We start from the raw sequence: 20,486 nt of genomic DNA on the forward strand, positions 1-20,486 counted from the left end.
ATTTTTTTTTTCTTTGTGTTGGAATCACATCAACTCAGTGTGGTAACACTGATTATTTCTTGCTATCAGAGCATTGACTGGTAACTATAAAGGTCTTAGATCAATATAAAATTCAATAAGCAAATTATTGCTTAACATTTGTAGTTTGGTGTTCAAAACCTGTCCAAACACAATGTGCTGGGTGGTTTTCTATTTGCACCACCCTCCTCCCCATCCATGCTGCACCCTCCTCTCCCCTGCTCTGCACCCTGGGCAACTGACCTTGTACCAAAGAGCCAGCCTGCTCCTCCAGCTCCCTGCTGGCTTCCACCAATGCAAGGCACCAGTGAGCAATTATAGGAGAGACAACAGAGAGTATTTACTCCCCCAGGTGGCAGTGTACTAGCTGCACCCATCTACCAAATCCCATAATTCCCCCCTATACAGTTCTCTCTCCATGTTCTAGTCCCTTTATTGTTCAAGCCTAGGACTGACACCTTGTGAGCCCCCCGGTGCTATACCATCCCTCACTGCCTTGCCTCTACCCTGCCCAGCCTATGTAAACAGTCCTCTAAGTAAACATGATTCACATAATCCCTTTAAACTCTCTTTAAAAACCTTTTGTGCATAGGCCATCTGTTTCCTATTGGGACCATGATAGGTAGACACGTGATCCAGGTTGAAAAAAAGAAAAAGCCTTTGGTTGGGAATTGTGACTCTCCAGAACAGGATCATGAATTCTACTTTTTTGCCCTTTGTTCTCTACCCCTATGCTGCCCAAAAGGGTAGCCGCCAGCCATATACAGCTCTTTCAATTTAAAGTAATTAAACAAAATCTAAACTTTCATTCCAAGTGCTTAAAAACTGTATCTGCCCAGTGACCAGCCCAGAAATAGACCATTTACATCATCACAGAAAGTTCTAGTGGACAGCACTGCTCTACACCCAACAAGCTCCTCCATGATAAACATAAAGATTATTTCTACCTTTTGCTCTACCTTATCATCACAGTTACAGCCCAGGTCAAAATCAGACTGAAGGTACATAATCCCTGGATAGTTAGGTCTGGTAACTTCCTCTGGCATGGTTGGCCTGAAGGTATTAGTGCGCAGGAGGTGATTCAAACTTCCATGGGTCCCATTATTAGGAGCTGGCTTCAAGCCCAGGAGATCTGGTGAGAAGAAAGAAAGGAAGCCAGGTGCTTTATAAATATTTTTTGATGAGATACAGTAAGAGTCAAAACCATTCATATTCTAAGGGCCTGAAAACTCTGAACACAAATCCGAATTGGATAAAGCCAAAATTAGTTGTAGGCACTCCTTTCTTAGTTCCTGAGCCACGCTAGCCTGATCATGTCTTGCCACAGCTTTCTGAAATAGCCATGGTCGTTGCCCAACTATAGAGAGAGATATTCCCAAAAAGAAAGAGGGAAGGAACAGGGCCCTGTCTGGCTACTGCTTATGTCTGTGACTGCTATAGGGACAACCCGCGTCAGGGTCAATGCCTTTCTATGGCACTGAGACTTTCTATCCCACCTTTTGAAATAAGACTTATAATCAATAAATAACCTCTAGCCTGCCCTCTAATGCACTCCACAGAAGTATGGGGAGAAGAGGAGGCTTTGGCCCGGTGCCTTGAAAGGCTGCTGTGAAATGAACAGGCTGATTTCATAGCAAGTGAACAGTTGCCAAGCAGGCACACAGTGACTCGCCTAAGCTGAGAGGCAGGACAGGGGAGAGCTAGCAGCCAAGATGGGAAAAGAACCCAGGAGACCCGACTTTCAGACTCCCCCTCTAACCACCAGACTGGCACTCCCTTACTAAATAGGAAAAGTTGTCCTCATTCAGCAACTAGAAGCTCAAGGAAGAAAAATAATTAGGAGCACATAAATAGCTGGCCAGGATGCAAGCTGGCAACATTTTAACTGGGCTGCAACGTGAGAGATGGAGGTGGGAGAAAGCTCTGTGAGGAACTCTTCTTGCTTCATCGGGTCTCTGACCAGTGGTGTCAAACTGTACTGTGATGTGAGATCAGCCAGAGGCTGCCAACAGCAACACTATGAAAACTCCCCATTAGTCAACTGTTAAAGGAAGACAAAGAAGCCTTAGAAGGAGATGAGACTCTGTCCTTCGAACCAATGGGCACGTTACCACCATTTTTTTTTCCCCCCAGGGAGGTGAAGTGGTCCTAGAAAACAGACACCTCAGTTCTTTCTCTGACCTTGAGGAAGTTCATATGATAACTCAGATGCTTCATTGGCTTTGATTAAGTAAGTGACTTACCACACATAACATTGTAAAGTTCAATGTTTTCAAATGGAGGCACTTTAGTCTTGTACTTAAACGTTGGGCCATAACCTACAAAAACAGTCTTCCAAAAGAAAAGAAAACAAACAAAAACAATTAGACATTGCTAATAACCAGTAGCAACCCTTCCCCTGTTCATGAATACTGTACAACTTCATTCACACCCTTCTTCTCCGGCCCTTCTGAGAATCACTAAAATACATTTTCAACTCACAGGTCTGTGGTCATACCTGCATGCTGTTGACCTTGTTATCAAATCCATGGTCTCCCTGGAAAAAACATTTTCCTGATGGTTTCTTATATACATCCAAAGGTTTCCTATATCGAAATAATTGTAGGATCAGTCAGGATTTCTCATGAAATGCCTCATAAAAAGCCAATTTGAGCATATAAGATATCTCTAAGAAGTGATTTTACAAGCATATTTGTCTCTATTATAATTGTATCATCCCTGCAGTGCTGAAAAGATGATGCTATTCATTTTCCCGAAGTGGCTTTATTTTGACAATTGGCCCAGGACAAATGGGGACCTCTGAACAGAAGTCAGGTACCCTCTCCTCGTACCTCATGGTTGCACTGAGCAAAGCATTTGTCACAGGTCGTGTTCTGTCTGCCTATGTGCTTCACTAGCTCCAAAACTGTAAGATTCACCACTCTGGGAGCATGTTTGTTTGGGATAGAGGAGTGAACAATGCCAAGCACATGATAAGCACTTTTTTTAAAGATTTATTTATTTATTTGTCAGAGAGAGAATGAGAGAGAGAGAAAGAGCACACAAGCAGGGGGAGCTGCAGGCAGAGAGGGAAGCAGGCTCCCTGCTGAGCAAGGAGCCTGCTGCGGGACTCGATCCCAGGACCCCGGGATCATGACCTGAGCTGAAGGCAGCTGCTTAACCAACTGAGCCACCCAGGCGTCCCCATAATAGGCTCTTTTTTAAACATGGGATACTTCATCAATGAATGGAGATCTCTATTTTATAAAAATGTTTGCACACAAATTTATCTATCTGTAGAATACAACTAGAGAGAATAACTGAGTGGTAAACCGAACATACAATAGTGACATATTTCACAAAAGCCCAGACTCACCTAGACAACAACTCTATTTAGAAATAGAAAGTGAAAACATTGCTCTCTAGGCATCAAAACCACTTGACCTTCCTGCTGTGACAGGAAAATGCCTTTTGATCAAGTGTCACGCAGCACTTTTCCAAAAACACTTTCATGTTTATTAATACATATTTTCCCGTGGGTCCCATTTCTATGGATCCTTGTAAGCACTTACAGGGCCTATTGCACTGAACTAAAGTGCTTGGTGGAAAACAAATTAAACATTTGGAGTCCCACTCTTAGGAAAAGTACTTTCCTCTTGGGATAATGAGATATATGTATATGATAACTCAACAATGCAAGAGTTCAACTAAAAAGATTTACTGATGATTAAAATACCCGGCTTTGGTCTCCACTAATTTGGTCAACTGTCATCATCTCTCACTTCTACTCAACTCCCAGTTTTCCTTCATATCAACCAGCTGCACCGAATTTGCTCTCTCTACCAAGTCACCCCGTATGTAAAAGGCCCTGCAGAGAAGCCAAGCCCATGTCATTCACATCTTTGTAACTATTCCATGAAGTTGCCCCATGTCCATTCTAAATGATTTCAATAATTTCTGGTCTTCATACACCTCTTTACATAATCCTACATATTTAACTCTGTGTAGCTCCCTGACAATTACCGTAGGATATTTATGTATTTGTCACAGGTCTCTCACCAGGTGTTTCATACTGATGTGAGTTTCTAGAGGACCGCCATCTTCTCGTCATCTTTGCTCCCTTGGTAAACTCATTGAAGTACCCAACTAGAGTGTATATAGTAGTTCGATTATTACCACAGACCAGCTCACAAAGCTTTTCTTAAGGAGAAAGTCAGAGCAAGAGTGAGCAGAAAAGGGCTTCTGCCAGGTCTGTTTGAGAATGGATAAACTTATAATGATTAATTCTGTGGAAGTGCTTAGAATTTCCGGACACATTCTACACCAGATTCAAGAGCAAGAAATTGTCTCTTAAATATTAGAAAGTCTTTTATAGCTCAAAAGAAGGCAAACATCTGAAATAATTAAGGCAATATAAAACGTGCCCACACTAACAGAAGTTTTAAGATTAACAACATTTTCTAAACTCCTCTACAAATATTGCTACACAGTAAGTCTTGTCAACCCAGACCAAATCAGTCCAGTTGTGGTAAGCCAATGTCCCAGGCACACTTTTGACCTAATAAGTAATAAGAATAGAGGCTAGGGTGTAAATTTAAAAAATGAAAGGAGAGAGAAAGAGAGAGAGAGAGACCACACAGAGATGCACTGAGAGACTTCAAAGAGACACCAAGAGGCTGGGATCCAGAAAACAGAGATGTGTTGGCTCAGCACTTTGATCTAGCATAAAAAGTCTTTGCAAATGGTGGGATTTCCAACTGAGATTTCTTTTTTTTTTCTTTTTCTTTTTTTTTTCTTTTTGATGGCTAAGGACCTTATAGCACTCCAGGTGCCAAAGAGGTGGTTATGAAGATCAAAAACAGTCCCTGCCAATCCCCAAGTTACCTTGCGACGTGCCATCTGCGGTCCACCAATAAATGGATGTCCTCAATTCTTCTGTTGTTGGCATAGTGCAAGCGTTTGGGAAGGTGCTGCTTCATGTAAGGCTTAAAGTGCTGATCTGGTTTTTTACACTGAAATAGAAATGGAAATTGGACTTTATATGGAGGATTTTCTAGAAAAAGTCCTAGATATTCTCTCTCTAGAAAATCAAAGGAGGTTTTAAGCCAAACAAAAGGTTGGTTAGTGAATAAATGGAATTTGTTATCCCCTATCAAATAATACAAGCTGAAAAGAACTAGGTTCAAAGGGGATTTGATAACTTGGTAGATGACATGGAAGGTTATCAGAGGGTAGTTGGGAATTTTTAAGATATATTCCTGACTTGTGAGACTATAGCTATGAGCAACTCAAACTCTAAAGCCTTTTCCAACTACTTCAAGTCAAGGGACGGGAGGTGGGGTGGGAAGGAAGGAGGATGCACACTTGGGCCTGTGTGATTACATCCTGCAGGGGGAGGGGGGGAGTGATGGAACAGGGTGATGGGCAGCCTGGTTCAGAGAGAGTAAGGATTTGTTTACTCATGAATGAGTACTTTTCAGTTCTAATGGAAAGATCAAATATTCTCAGTTTGTATCACTGCCAAGACCATTAGGGAGCCTGCAGCTGTCCACAGTTTTGAAGTTTTGAAAACTCTTAAAGAAACAAATATAGGGGACTGCCGGGCAGTAAGGAAAATGTTCCTTCCGCCCCACAGGGTAGGGGATCCTAGGAAGTGAGTGTGTGGAAGCTACTCTGAGGGCAGAGGCCGGGTGACCTGTAATACTTACCGTGAGATTAGCAATAATGGCTTTAGGGTCATCTGTTCAAAGAGAGAAGGAGAACAATTTCAAGAGATGACAATAATCACTGAGAGAAATAATTTTTACAGCAAAACTCAATTCTTTCTCTTCCCCCCTCCCCAGAAGAGCTATCACTTTAAGCTTTGTTTAAAATATATATAAAATTGGGGCACCTGGGTGACTCAGTTGGTTAAGCATCCGACTCCTGGTTTCAGCTCAGGTCATGATCTCAGGGTCCTGGGATCAAGCTTTGTATCAGCCTCCCCTCCCTGTCAGCGGGGAGTTTCCTTGTCTCCCTCTCCCTCCTCCTGCTCTCTCTCTCTCAAGTAAATAAATAAATCTTTAACACACACACACACACACACATATATGTAAAATTGTGTGTGAATATTTAATATTTTGGTCAGTGAAATGGAATTATATAAGTGGAAATACTCCTATGGTAAATTTCCCTGTTAGATCTGGTTCTCCTCTTCTGGAAGGGAATTCCTCCTCCCAGAGCACAAGGATAATGCTAGGTAAACATCTTTAAGTTCCCCCAAATGGTCCCTCTGGATCTTGGCTTTAGCTCATTTGCACTTTGACATCAGGAACCAAACTGAGCATTTGGGGCTTTTAGCATAACGTCCTATTTATCTGCAGATCTTGGAAACAAGTTATCATCCACTTTAAGATGAAACTTCTAATCCATTGAGTTATTTTTTTCTACAGGGAGTTTTGCTGCCTCAGTAACACCATGGGTCTAATCCATAGGTAGCTGTCCCTCTCTAGCCACAGACACACATGTATGTGCCTCCTTTATTTTCACCACCAGCGAACAAAAGATATTTTAGTCAGTACCCTGGACAAGCTAAAAGCAAAACTATGTAAATGATGGCTGTGTATAAACTGTGGACAGGATTATATTATCTGAAGGCCCCCTTTTGGGGGGGTTGTGGAGAGAAACAGCAGATTGTAGGTTGGTTGGATTTTGTTTTGTTTTCAAAAAATTTGCTTTAGTGTGTCATTATAGAATCAGCAGAAAAGGAAAGCAGCATACAGAAGAGATAGCAACTCTCATGAAGCAGTCCTCCCTGAAATTTAAATGTCAGTGGAGTAGGTCATGTCTATGTCATTTCCTGCTGTATCCCCAGGGCCTCATTCATACTAGGTGCTCAATAAGCATTTGTTAATAAATACAAATAAATATTTGTTCTTATTTGTTGAAAATGCATGACTAAGCTTGCCTTGCAGTGTAAGTACACACTCTTCAAAGACAGTTTTCAGAATCTTGGTTCTAAAGCTATGAAATCCAAAGCTAAAATGTGGATCCCATTCTACTTAAACTGGGGTTAAATTTTAGGTTTATCTTTTTTTAAAAAAGATTTTATTCATTTGAGAGAGAGAGAGAGAGCACAAGTGGGGTGTGGGTGGGCAGAAGGAGAGGGAGAAGCAGGCTCCCCGCTGAGCAGGGAGCCTGATGTGGGGCTTGATCCCAGGACCCTGGGATCATGACCTGAGCCGAAGGCAGATACTTAACCGACTGAGCCACCCAGGCACCCCTTATTTGCATCTTTTAATGGAAAGCAAGTAAGTAATAATCGTAGCAACAATGGCTAGCCCAAATTGTGTCCCTATGATGTGCGAGCTTTGTAGACACTTTCTCTCTGGTCCTTCACAGCTACTCTGGGAGGCAGGTGCTATTAGAATTTTCACTAAGCCAATGGGCATTTAGAAGAGGGGGGCTTGCCCACTGGGACTCTGGCAATCTGACTGAGCATTCTATGCTTCGAAGCTCCACACTCTGTGGACTCATAAACCACAGTCCTCAAAGGGACCATACTGGGTAAGTTCACGTTCTTTGATAACGAAGAAAACTAAATAGCACAGGGCAATCTTGTGCTCAGATAAATCAGAGAACGACTGGAAAATAATAAATGCCCAAGTCTATGCTTAGGACACCAACCCTTCAGTTCTGAAGTTCTCAGGCCTTTCTTGCCGACAGCTCCCACTTTGCATGAGGGGAGGAGGTCCCAAGCACAGGCTGGTGCTTAAGAACTGGTGAATCTGGGTTCACATCCCAGCTCTGCCACTTACTAGCTCTCACCCTCCTAGCCAGTGACTTCACTTCTCTCTGGGCCTTGATTTCTACTGTCTGCAGAAGTGGATAGTAACATTTGGCCCACAGGGTTATTAGAAGGAGTAAAGAAGATTGTGTGTATATTTAGCTGAAACAGTGATACGAACAAGACGTCATCATCGAAGCTAACATTTATACAACTTTGACTACGTGCTAAACACTAACCTACGGGATATGCAGATAATCCCCCGTTAATCCTTCCAACAATCCTTACTTTATAGATGAGGAAACCAAGGCATGGAGCATTTAAGTAGCTTGCCTAAGGTTATAGAGGGACCACCTGGCAGAGCTGGGATTTGAACTCAGACATCCTGCCACCATTGTCTGTGTTGCTCACCACCCCCTCTACTGACTCTCACCAAAGGAAATCACGTATCTGCAAGTGTTTGTAAGGTATGAAATACTTAATTATTGGTAGTTATTATTTCATTGGCCCCAAGAAAGTTTTCCTTTTCCCCTAAAACAGCCTCCCCATCACATTTACTCAGCCTCCCCATTACATTTACTCATGACCTTTCAAAATAGACAAAACCTTTCTTGCATAAGCCCTAAAATGCAAGTACTAAATCAAAAGGTACCCTAGTGACTTGTGTCCCATCTCTGGCCAGGGCCTGCCTGTCTCAAGGGAGCAGAGGAGCGGGGAGGACACAGAGGAAGGAAAGGGCATGAGGAGAAGCAGCAGGAACACGGATCACTTGTTTATTTTACAACGTTGCCCGGAGCTGACCTTGGAACCGTTCCCATTGTGTTGACTCAGGAACACAGTTTGGGAAAAACTTAATTTTCCAAAGCTTTACACTTGTGCCAATGGTTTCTTATTCCCAAGGCTAAAACCTCTAAAAGACTTTTCCCCCCAAAATACAGCATGTCTCCAACAAAACCGTGGACTTCTCAGAAGCTAGGTGGGCACCACCTAAAACATCTTAGTCAGCAGCATATCATAACCTGAATGTGTACAACGTAAGGGACAAGATTTTTCCTGTTCATATCTAATCTTCCAGAATGGCCGCCATTTCCCAAGGGTGTAATAATTCTCCTGCGTTCTGTCAATCACTTTCATAAAGGTGAAGAGTCCCCTTCAACTGGGCTCCTAGGGACATTCAGGGTCTAAGTGTGGTTCTGCCAACCCTGTCCTAGACTCCCCAGCTTCCGCTAAAGAGTGAGCCTGAACCTCTTGTTGAAACGTTCCTCTCCTGTAAAAGCTTATGGTTATACGCATGTCTCAAATTAAGTATATTTTCCACATAAAGAGAACAAGGGTAAATATTTACATAACGCTACCATGTGCCAGGACCTACTGTAAGGGATGTACACAGATTTATTTTCACAACAACTCAAAACCATAGCCGTTATTATCATCCCATTTTTCAGATGAAAAAAACTGAGACTTAGAGTTTACATGAAATATTCAAGGCCACTCAGCTAAGAAGTAGCAATATTAGGATTTTTACCCAAGTATTCCCCCTTCAGGGAAAAAGCTCTTCTGTACTCTACAATATTACCATTCTGACAACTTAGTATTTTAAGAATCAACTTACATTTAGCATTATTGCTAAATTTAGACCGAATTCTTCCTAGAGTTCCAGGCACTAACGTAATGTCATCCACATTAGTCAGGTAATTGCTCAAGAACTCTGTTCTGTCACATGTGACATCTTCCATTCCTATGGGGAGAAGAAGAAGTGTTTTCAGGCAATTGTAAACTTAAAATCCTAACACAGACACTGAAAATGACATCCAGGCATCTCCTTCATTCGTTTGTAACAACTTAATGTGAGGATCCCTCTCCTCTGAGATATCTTAGCTTGACTTTAAATTTTTTAATGCTTTGTATATCACCTTTTCACCAGGTTTTGATTTAGTCACATCATCTCGCAGTGCTAGAAGACTGAAAATGCATCATCTCAATGATCATCTTAAGTCATTCAGCAAGAACAGCAAGACAAAGGAAGTAACTATGATCTTTCTTTTAAGATATTTACATAGCCATTATGAAAAAGATGTACTCTAAAAAAAAAAAAAAAAGAATCCTAGATCGCTGCAAACTCTTCCCAGATGGGGGTGGTGTAAATAACTGGAATATATAGTTCTGTGTCTCTTTTATAAAATGTCATTTTCCAATTCTCTCTCTCTAATATATCTCCTGACTTGAGTACATAATCACCAGTCCTCAGTCTGCCTCCACTGGTGGCCTTGGATGTTACTGACAAAACAATACTGGCAACAAGAGATGAGAAAAAACAAAAAAATGTCAGCCTCAATGACCACCCAAACTGAAAAACAAAATATTGCTGAAAACAAGTTGTAAACAATGTAATCAGTCAAAACTGAAGGCTAGTGACTAGAACACAAAAAGGGTCTAGGTAGGGAATTTTTTAACCAATAAGTATTCCTCCCCCATGCAAGATTTGTTTCCTGCCCCCATCCAAAAAAAGTCTTGATCAATGTTAAAAATAAACAAATTAAAAAACGACACAAACTCAAATCTCAGAATAACAGACAATGAAAGCTCGTCATTTTGAAATTTCTCAGATGACATGGAAGGTGAAAGTTTAATATACTGCTTTGCACAATCCAATAGATAGATATTCTCTAAGAGGGGGGAAATAAGGGATTCTGTAAAGGACGTCCTAAGGTTTTGGAATAAAGAAATATAACCCAGAGTGGCACAGACCTGATAAAATCCAAACTATTCCCTTCTGGGAGTCCCAGATCAAGATGCCCCCACCTCTTTTTCAAAACAAATTGGAATGAAGAAAGACAAAAACATATCCCAACATAGCACAAAGGGTATATAACTTGTCTTTTAACATTTAAACTCTCAAAAAGAAAAAGTAAAACAATGAATAGCTACTATGTTTTAGTACACTGTTAACGCAGGAAGAGAAAGTCTCCAAATCCATATTAGTGGAGACTGGAAGGACCCTCCGTTGGGTACATGTCTAGGAAGTCACTTCTGCCGCCCCAGGGGTAAAACCACCTCTCTTGCTTTCAAAGACCATATGTGAAGTGCTTCTCAAGCATCATCCCCTCCCATCCTCCAGACTAACTCTGTGTAGATGGTGTTAGTGTTCTCATTCTACATGAGGAGGCCGTGTCCCATGGCTCTGGAGTGGCACAGTGCAAGTTGAACTCCATTGAAATCCATTCGTACTCCAAAGCCCAGGCTCTGAAACACTAGACCATGCTACCTTTCAAGAAAGGGATGCTATGGCTCCCCAAAGTCAAAGCAATCTACTCATCTCAGAAGCCTGCATCTGGTAAGACAAGGTTTTAATCTAAGACCTTTACAATGCTCTAGCATATGACTCACTGGGACCTGTCCACCTCTTAGACAGCAGGCTCCAGCCTGTGACCAAATGCTCTTGACATGTCTGGGCAACTTAAATTGAATCAGCTGTGTCCCATGCTCCAGATGCTCTGTCTTATCTGTAGCTTTCCACCAAGTCAAATTCATGGAGCATGATTTTGCAGAGAGTTGCATTTAGCCCCTGCCAAAGAGCAAGTTAGTCCCACAATTTTTTTTTAAGTTTCTCCTAGATTTCCTAGAACATTCTGGAAAGAAAACTATAGGCCCAAAGCAGACCTTTGACTAGGGAGACTTGCCTGCCTTTCTTAACAGAACTACCAAAGAATCTACCAATTTTTTCCCCCAAACCCTCTCCTAGAATGGAATGTGAGACTGCATTGCAGGGTCACTCTTTCAATTTGATAGTTCTAGAAGGCAGGAGGCACTCTCTAGAAATCAGGGTGCACAGCTAGGAAATAAGAATGTTCTCTGAGGATCCCCTCCCAGCTCTCTAATATCTAATGTTTATGATGTTCAAAAACGTGGTCATGAATTTTTCTACTTTGTACAGTGCTTTAGAAAAACTCTCCTTCTTCCTCTCTTTAACAGTTTCCGTAACTGAAGCAGGGCCCTCTGGTTTGGGTCTCAAATTCCCTCAGTGAATACAGGGATATCATTTTACTTATATACCTCTTCTTTGATAAAAATCCTATGTCTCTTCTCCCTTATCATATTTAGGTTTATTTTTTTAGCCACATAAACTCTGTAGGCTCCTTTTGGGGAGATGTGACTAACCGAGATGAGGTAGTAGGACTCAATATGTCACATTCACGGAGGAAGTGATTAATACCACAAGCAAATTGTCTGCCACACTTTAGTAAGAGGCAGAATTTTGGAGAAAGACTTTCTTTCCTGCAAAGAAAAGGAAGACACAGGAAGTCCCTGGTTTTGATCAAAGTGATCCAGGGTCATTTCAGGTCATCTCATACTTTTGAGCCATGGCCTGATTTCTTTCCCTACCCTGAAGAAAGAGGGAAGGAGGTGAAGAATACAATCTGGGATTCTGAGGGCACAGGTTCCTCCCCCAAGACCATCAGAAACATGATCTATGTAGCTGTCCTATTAGCAAAGAGAAAACAAAGCTTTACCATGGTCTCCAACAAAGATGACATTGACACAGCGATGAAGCTTCAGCTGTTTCAGTCCATCCATTAATTGCCCCACTGTTTTGTCAATTTCCCGCAGAGGATTTGTCATCTGGAAAAAGGAGCAAATTAGTCCCTGCAGGTATTTTTTTTTCCTTTCAGTTTCTCATAGATCTTCTATCCCTAGAACATTCTGGAAAGAAAACTTCAGGCCCAGAGGCAGAGCTTTGTCTAGGGAGATTTGCCTGCCACTCTTAATGGAAATCTGTTCTGAGCACTTTTATTTGTATTATTTCAGGAACATAAAACCTCTCCTCATCCAATCCCTTTCAAAATTCTGTGATACAAAAATATCAGAAATATTAAGGGCAATTCTTTTCTCTTTTAGAGATAAAATGACCTTTCTAAAATGTAACAATGTTATTTAAATCCAAGAATTTTGAAAGTGAGCAGAAAGTCAGATGGATAGTTTAAGCCTCTTGTTCACTAGGTGAAATCACATCAGGTTTTGAACCATAGTGAGAAGATGGAGGCTAAGTGAATCAAAAGCAGTTCTGAGGTAAAATGGTACCCTTCCACTGGATGTTAAATCAGAACACCATTAATACAATGGAATCCATCTAATGTTTCAATGAACTTAACTGTCAATGTCTGAGAACAATAGATTCTTGATAGAAGACCCTCTTCTAAGAAACAAGCTACTGCTTCTCAATTTAGTCCCTTTCAAAAGCTGATTTTGAGTAAAAAAAGAATCTACAAGAGTCCTAACTTCATAAGAAGTGAACCACTGAGCTTGTTCTAGATTTCTCATTCAGCCTAAGGAAACACAAAAACTCAGTTCTCTGAAGAACATTTCCAAAGCCGAAGAAACATAATCCGTCTCTCACGTTCTTGCTTCCAGTGGAAGCTTCTAACAGCATGAATGCTCCCACACACTAGAACCTTCCCCTCTCACCGTCATCTCTGTGCAATGGAAAGATTTCTGAGAAAGATTTCATCAAACACTTGAGAGTACTTCAGATGAACGTTACAACTTAGCTGCAGCCACACACATACACCCAAGAAGACTGGTAAGAACAGCAAGGTCTGCGTATCATTTTTTTTTATTTCAGACATATAATACTATCTTCCACTAGCATCGTCTCAGATGACTCAAGACCATTCCTCATATCATGTCCTCAGTAAAATCAGGTGTAAACTTGTTTTTCTTCATGACAGGAGTCAGTATTTCAAACTCTGTCCCAAGGAGTCAGTCACAAGTGGAAATCTCAGATGATATGTGCAAGCAGCATCTGAAGGGCTAACGCGTGTGGGACTAACTGGTATTTGCTTCTGGGAAAAGCATGCTCTCCTCTAAGACCTTTGCCTTGACAAAAAAATACCAAATGCACAATATATGTCAATCCCTGGCAATGACTTATTTTCACCAGAAAGCTCAGCTGAAATCCAGGACCTCCTCAGTGATTAGCTCAAATAGTCCTAAGCAAGACAGTACCTCGGAGGTATCTGAAGGTTTCAAGAGAAGTGACAACTTACAGCCTGTTCTGAATGTACTGAAAAGAGGAAACATCACTCAGGTCTCTATGAGAAAATACACACAATTCCAACTATCCATTGTTTTCTCTTTTTCTGTCTCAGCTATTCCCTTGGCTATAACCTAAGACCTTTTCTGAACTCTGAAGGTACAAACCACTTATCTAAGCCAATTTTCTGTTGAGTTATAATTAACATTGTCTTTGAAGAATCTCCTCGCTGCTTTTCTGGATTGTTCTCAGGAACCAAGCCTACAAAGCATTGTAACAGATTCCATGAATAAGTGCAAGCAAATCCAGCAGCCTTCCTAATATTCATTCAAGCCTAAATGTTAATACCAGTTTTAGGGCAACTAACTCTAAAGAAAGTAGAAGGTTCTTTTTTCCTGTCTTGCTGAAAGTTCAGGAGGTCTTCACATTAATGTTAACCTCTGAAGCATCAGATTCTTCTGGACTCCAAGCCAAGGATGACGCAACCAGAGTTTTTCTGAAACTTATTCAGCTGATTTTCAAACCAAGGCACGGAAGGAAACCTTCGACTCAGACCTGCCCGCCGCAAAGCTTTGGAACAATAGATAAACTTACTTTGTCCTGACGAGTTTCCGCAGCATAATGATCCATCCTATGTAATTTTCTTCTTCTTTTCTTTGGAGGAGCAACTGGTCTTTCCTGTCTCCTCTTAGGGGTAACCTTCCTCTTAGGTCTCTTAGCCGGAGTAAGAGGTGAGCCATAACTACTCTCCTGTACTGGCGGATAGAGATGTCTGGACTCAGAAGTCGTCTGTCCCTCTGGGTCAGATAATAAAGCTCACACTTTGCCATCTGGGGTCAGCAGAGCCTTAGTTAGAAAAACTGAGGCTCTTTAAGTGAGAAAAGGTGGGCATGAGGAATGATTCAGGGAACTCTACAGAGAGAAGCCTCCTAAATCCATCTTGACACTGCTGTCAGTTTCTTCACCGAGAGCAAGAATATGGCTTAAGAGAATCTAGTCACGTGGCTTTCTCTTGGGCTGAGGAGCCTACTCGTGGTTACACCTGAAGGTGACATACAGTTCTGCATTCCATAACTCCCGCCTTAGGGAGAGACTGGTCCTTGGTTATGCGAAGCTCTCCATTTTTAAAGTACTAGAAGAAAACCAAATAGAACACTAGCCATTTGGTCATTTCAAGGTGACAATGGGATTCATGTAGGTGGCTCCAATTCAGAATCTGATGGATATCTGTTCACACAACCAGTGTATATCAAAGCAAGGTACTGGCGAGGATTAGGGGAAAAAAATTTTAAACCAAGGAGGGAGTGAAACATAAATAATAAGCAATCCTCCTTGGTCATGAATGTGTACTTACACAAATCAGGACTTTCAGCAGGAGAGAGAACTTCTCACTGATAATTTAGGTTTTCAGTACAGAGGAATTTTAAGCCAAGAGATAAACATAAAGAAAACTGTCTTTTAAAAAATTATCTTGTAAAATTAGGTAAAATGCAAAAAATCATCCAGATCTCTTCATCTTGGTCTACATATGAAGAAAGAATCTACGTGCTTATACTCTTCCTATCAGAAACCCCCTTCTTGGGAGGAGTGAGTGTTAATACTATGCATCCTGTTTTGAAAAATCTAGAAAGCAGTAAAGGTTGACACAGAAGCTGAATAAGGAAGATAAGTCCCTTTTGGGACTTCCAAACGCTAGAGAAAAACAGGCCCCTGATTTGCTGATGGTGCAAAGGTGAATTAAAGCAGCAAGCCCTGATGTCTCCCTAGCTGAGTCTCTCTCAGTGGGACTGCTCCAAGAATCATTCAGATGCGGGAAGGGACGGAAGGAGGAACAATGTTAGTGTATCCAAGAAGGAGGCCATACGCCATGCCAGGTCACCATTTCCAGAGCAAGCGACTGCAAAGGCTTTTCTACCGCATCCTCTCTCTGGCAGAGCAATGGGAAGACCCAGCCCCACGGACTCCGGTTTGGTTTGGTTTTTTAAATGCGTCTAGTATTCAGGCAGTTCTCCATGAGAAGAGAAGCAAAAGAAAAAGAGGGTTTCCCAGTTCATGGTCACTGAACACATTTCAGCTAGCGCTCGTCTGCCCATCAGACACTCGGCCGTTTGCAAGAGACCTCAACATTCAGAAGACTCCACAAGCGGGTCCTTCTGGTTGCAGGAGGTTAGAGGAGCAGTGGGAGAGATAGAATTTAGCCAAAATGAGTTTTCATCCAGGGATTACATCGCATGTAGTTCCTTCTTCAAATGTTAGAGGTAGACGAAAGCTAGGTTTTCACTGACCAGCCGTACTTTAGTCTGACTTTAGAAGATTTAGCCTGAGGTTATTAAGAAGATGGAAGGTAGAGGGGCAAATTTCCCTGCTTTTCAGGAGGATACTTTGCCATCTGAAGGTAGTAACTAGCCAGCCAAAGCTCTGCCTCTAGGCCTGGAATAGCAGCCGAACGAGGAGTCACAGAGAAAGCACAGAAGGTCAAAGAGAAAAAGATTGCGCCAATAATCAAAAGCAAGCATGTTTCTGAACATTCACCATTACACTAGGAAACCAGGAGCAATACACCATTTCTTGAAGCTATTAGCCCAGTGTTTGGTCATCTCATTTTAATAGCCTTTGGGAATCATCCTAAAAAAAGTATACTCGGATATTAAGTGAATAAAGCACAGATTTCAACTGCGTTGTAGCACATAACATTCTGCCAGATTGAATTTTTTTCAATTAAACTTCAAATGCAAAGTATTTTCTCATTAGATGTAAATGAGGACATGTTACTGATTTTATAAATAATATTTCGGCTCGTAAAGTCTTTATACACATTCCACATGTATATAATTGATAGAAACCAATCAGTTGATTACAGAAGAGAGGTTTTGCTGGCTTGCTTTGGTTGCATGTTTTTAAAGTGTAAACGGTTTTGCTTTTCATTCAGTAAAAATAAGATTCCTAGAACCAAACGAAAAATAGTTGATATCTGAAAATACTCCTTGCTTTATTAGAAGAAAATGGTCAGATTATTGGTTATCACAACTGAAGATACATTCCAAGATATCCAATTAAGAGTGTTTTACCCAGTGGATACATGAGAATATCCCAGTTTACGAGAAGTATTAATACTAGAAAGAACATAGCATGAATACTTCCTCCAAGTCTTAACTCAAAAATTCTAGAGGGGAAAAAAATCTCTATATATTTCTGAGCAACCCTGAGCACAGCACCATCATTACAACAAATTCAAGCATCCTATATTATGTTCCATATATCACTGCTCAGTACTTAAAAAAAAACTTTTCAGCTTATTTCTTGATTAAAACACACACACATACACTTTTAAGTACATAATTACAAACTAAACTACACATATTAGAAATCCAGAGATGTTCCTGGATCAAGAATGCTTATTGCTGAGTGGTATAACTTTTAAAGAACTGAGGATTATGAGAGTTCCACCTATTTATATTGTAAAAAGCCAACTTTTGACATAAAGAAAATCTTCCGTTTGAATCAAACATTGTTATTTACCTGATCACTCTGCTTATCTCCTAGAGGTTTAAAGTGTTCCATGGGAAGAACCCAGGAGCTCTGAGATTCTGTCTCTAAGTCCATTTAACGACCAGGTGACCTGAGCCACCCCACACCTCTTTAGGCACCAGCCTCCTGCTTTTAAAAGAATGGCTATACCAACCTCTGGCTTGTCTACGCCATACTGTCTTTAAGGGGATATTATCTTGAAGCAAAGTTCAACTTTTAAATAAGTCACATGGATCTGCTTAGGATTTTTTTTTTAACATTTTAATAAAATGTGGTTCCTTTGGTTCATTTTAGATTAATCTCAAAGAAAGTCATCCTAAAGATAAAACAGCCATGCTTGCACTGGTGAGAGTAAGATTTGTGTTTCATGCAGATGTTTATCTCAATTTATCATTTGTGTTTCATAATCATGCAACACTCGTTAAACATCAAAGAGATAGGAAAAAGAGCATCAGACTTATATAACTGCAATGATTTAAGGCAAACTAAGAATGCTTTCACATAGCCATTACTTTCCAGTGTTTGAAAAAAATCACCACAGAATTGATGTTAAAACATTCAAAAATACTTGGGTATTTTTGGTGTATTCAGTATTTACTGCCTTTGGCTAGATATGCAGCATTTTGCTCAAAAATATTTAAACCAAGCCACACTTCTCTACATTTCCTACTCAATCTTATGCTGAACACAGTGAACTTAATTATCACCAATGGTGCCGTCATAGGCTATTAAAGAATGGGAGGCAGTTTCCATCAGCAGAGTTTTTGAAATGATTTGTCCTCCCAAATCAAGTTTGAGTATGTTGATGTAGACCTTACCACTCTAGTTAGAATGAGAGACGGAAATCATGTTAGATTTGCAAATCCCATCCTGTTTTAAAATGATCTAGGCTGCAACACCAGGAAGATCTCCATCTCCAGATGACTGAGGGACATCGTCAAATACAACCATCTCTTTCCCGTCTCTGAATTTGAAATTATACTGGATATCATCTAACAAACAGATGGTTTTCAACCAAGATTCCTGACTGTTTGATAAAAGAGCATGACATTGCTCTGCTAAATAGATTCATTCAGTAGTGCATTTCTCTTGACTAAGAATTAATTTCTTTTTTGGGAGTGATGGATATGTTCACAGTCTTGATTGTGGTGATAGTTTCACAGGTATATCTACTGATGTCAAAATTTATCAAATAAAAAAGCATCCAATGCTAGAACATATACCAGGTTGATTGTACCTGCTAAGGCTGTTAGAGCTAGTTAGCTGACCTACCCTCTCTGAACTGCATAATTATTTTAAAGGAACTGAAATTCAGTTGGAGTGTTTTGTTTTGCAGGTTTCAACTCCAGATGTCTTTCCATTTCTATCCCAGGGACAGCAAATGCCAACCCTGCCTGATCCTATACCTTCTGACTGATGCCTTCCGGGATGGCATAAACCCCTCCTATGAACACCAAGTTTAGGATATATTTGAATATCAAATCAATCTGAACTGAAATTCCTGCAAGAGAAACAGGTATGTTTAAGATTTTTAGCCTTGTAGTTCTTTGACTATGTATAAACCTTACAGATGCAAATACCCAAGAGACTCTGTACAAATCCAGAAATCCAGCCAGTAGCCCAGGGGCAGAAGTTCTCCTCAGGCAGATGATAAGTTACTCACCTCAGGGCCAAAAGGGCCATATTTGTGTCCAGAGAAATCAGGTTGTTCGGAATAGAAGGCATAGACCGAAGGCCTACGGGAAAATTGGAAGGTTCAGAATCTCCCCCAAACCACATATAACAAAGAATATCAAGTTTCCCTTACACATTGAGGAAAAACTCCTCTCAAATCAAGTTAACTAATCTCCCAACCACTGTTCGTCTTAACACGTAAAATATCTCTTTCTTGTTTTTCGGGGGCAGGGGGGCAGATTCTATTCTTCCCACATCCACCACCCCCCACAGTACTCCCACTGTGCTAGCTGCCTGGTACCACCTTCAGGGAGCAAAAGTCACAAAGGATTATCTTAACACATACTCGGGTTTTTGATCCTCAAGATAATAGAGCCCAGTGAAAAGTCACATGGACCTCGTGGCCTGCGGCCTGAAAGAACATCTCCATTAGAGTGAGAAGTCAGTCTTACTGCTTCCCCAGTCCTAGGGATGCTGCTGCGGGTTTATTTATCAAAGCCAGGAACCCCCTGGAGCTCTGCTCTAGCGGCCAGGATGAACGGCTGTACTAATCCCTGTAACTAAACAGTCCCCAGTGGCCTATGTCTGCCATATCCTTCTTAGGGAAGTAACCCTCAAGGCTGAGAACCACAAAACTTAGTAATACTTTACCTCCACTGTGCCCATCTAGTCTTCACCCAGTTCTAACCTAGGATGGAGACATGCTGAAGAAAGAAGAGGGCAAGTAAGGGGGACAGAAACAAATACCTTTCATCGTCTGGCAGGGTGAGCCACTGCAGGATGGTTAATATTCTCCGCTCATGAGGGATGACCCTGGGGGGGGGCATGACAAGCAAAGCATGATGTGAGGTCGCAGTTCCACAAACTCCAGCCTGCTGAGTGTTTGCTCTGGCACCCAGGCCACGGGCTCTCTATTTACCACCATCTGTTTTCACTTCGTTGTCGTAAAAGGCCCTCTTTCGAATTAGTGTTTAAACTTCCACTCCATTTGCAACATACTTATTGCTCAACCTTAGCCGTAGACGATGAGACTGGAAACTCTGATTCACAGTCGAATGAAGGAACCTGCGCTGTTTATCAGAGGCTCTGCTCCAGACAGAAAGACCCTGGGCTCAAAAGCATCACCATTTAGTGAGTAAAGCCATTAGCTGTGGCCACAGAGGGACCAGGACTTATATCCCCAATCGGTATCTTGCTGGTGGTGTGACCTCTTTTGACCTCTGTGCCACTTTGACCTCTGTGGGCCTCAGTTTATACCTCAGTAAAGGAAAGATAATAGCAAAACACACTGCATACAACTTGATTGTAAGGATAAAATGAGACAAGACAGGGGCGCCTGGGTGGCTCAGTCGGTTAAGTGTCTGCCTTCAACTCAGGTCATGATCTCAGGGTCTTGGGATTGAGCCCTGTGTCAGGTTCCCTGCTCCTCCCCCCTTTCATGCCCTCTTTCTTAAATAAGTAAATAAAATCTAAAAAAAAAATGAGACAAGA

At 41.3% G+C, this 20,486-nt stretch overlaps 1 protein-coding gene across 9 annotated transcripts in view; it reads right to left on the bottom strand.

The window, feature by feature from the left end:
• Window positions 1-20,486, bottom strand: part of ENPP2 (ectonucleotide pyrophosphatase/phosphodiesterase 2) — a 110,542-nt gene that overhangs the window by 26,713 nt on the left and 63,343 nt on the right. For 6 of the 9 annotated variants that reach the window (XM_032416128.1, XM_032416123.1, XM_032416127.1 and 3 more), the window contains exons 10-18: window positions 19,743-19,808; window positions 18,985-19,057; window positions 12,274-12,382; window positions 9,375-9,500; window positions 5,706-5,737; window positions 4,882-5,009; window positions 2,516-2,603; window positions 2,262-2,349; window positions 966-1,150 (exon numbers count right to left, since the gene is read on the bottom strand). In XM_032416128.1, the coding sequence (XP_032272019.1) occupies window positions 966-1,150; window positions 2,262-2,349; window positions 2,516-2,603; window positions 4,882-5,009; window positions 5,706-5,737; window positions 9,375-9,500; window positions 12,274-12,382; window positions 18,985-19,057; window positions 19,743-19,808 (895 nt within the window). Of the gene's footprint in view, window positions 1-965; window positions 1,151-2,261; window positions 2,350-2,515; window positions 2,604-4,881; window positions 5,010-5,705; window positions 5,738-9,374; window positions 9,501-12,273; window positions 12,383-14,387; window positions 14,544-18,984; window positions 19,058-19,742; window positions 19,809-20,486 lie in introns of all 9 variants that reach the window. The other 3 variants (XM_032416129.1, XM_032416124.1, XM_032416131.1) reach the window with 2 other exon arrangements.

This window comes from Phoca vitulina, unplaced genomic scaffold (assembly GCF_004348235.1).
Source record: "Phoca vitulina isolate PV1807 unplaced genomic scaffold, GSC_HSeal_1.0 scaffold18, whole genome shotgun sequence".
Taxonomy (NCBI): domain Eukaryota; kingdom Metazoa; phylum Chordata; class Mammalia; order Carnivora; family Phocidae; genus Phoca; species Phoca vitulina.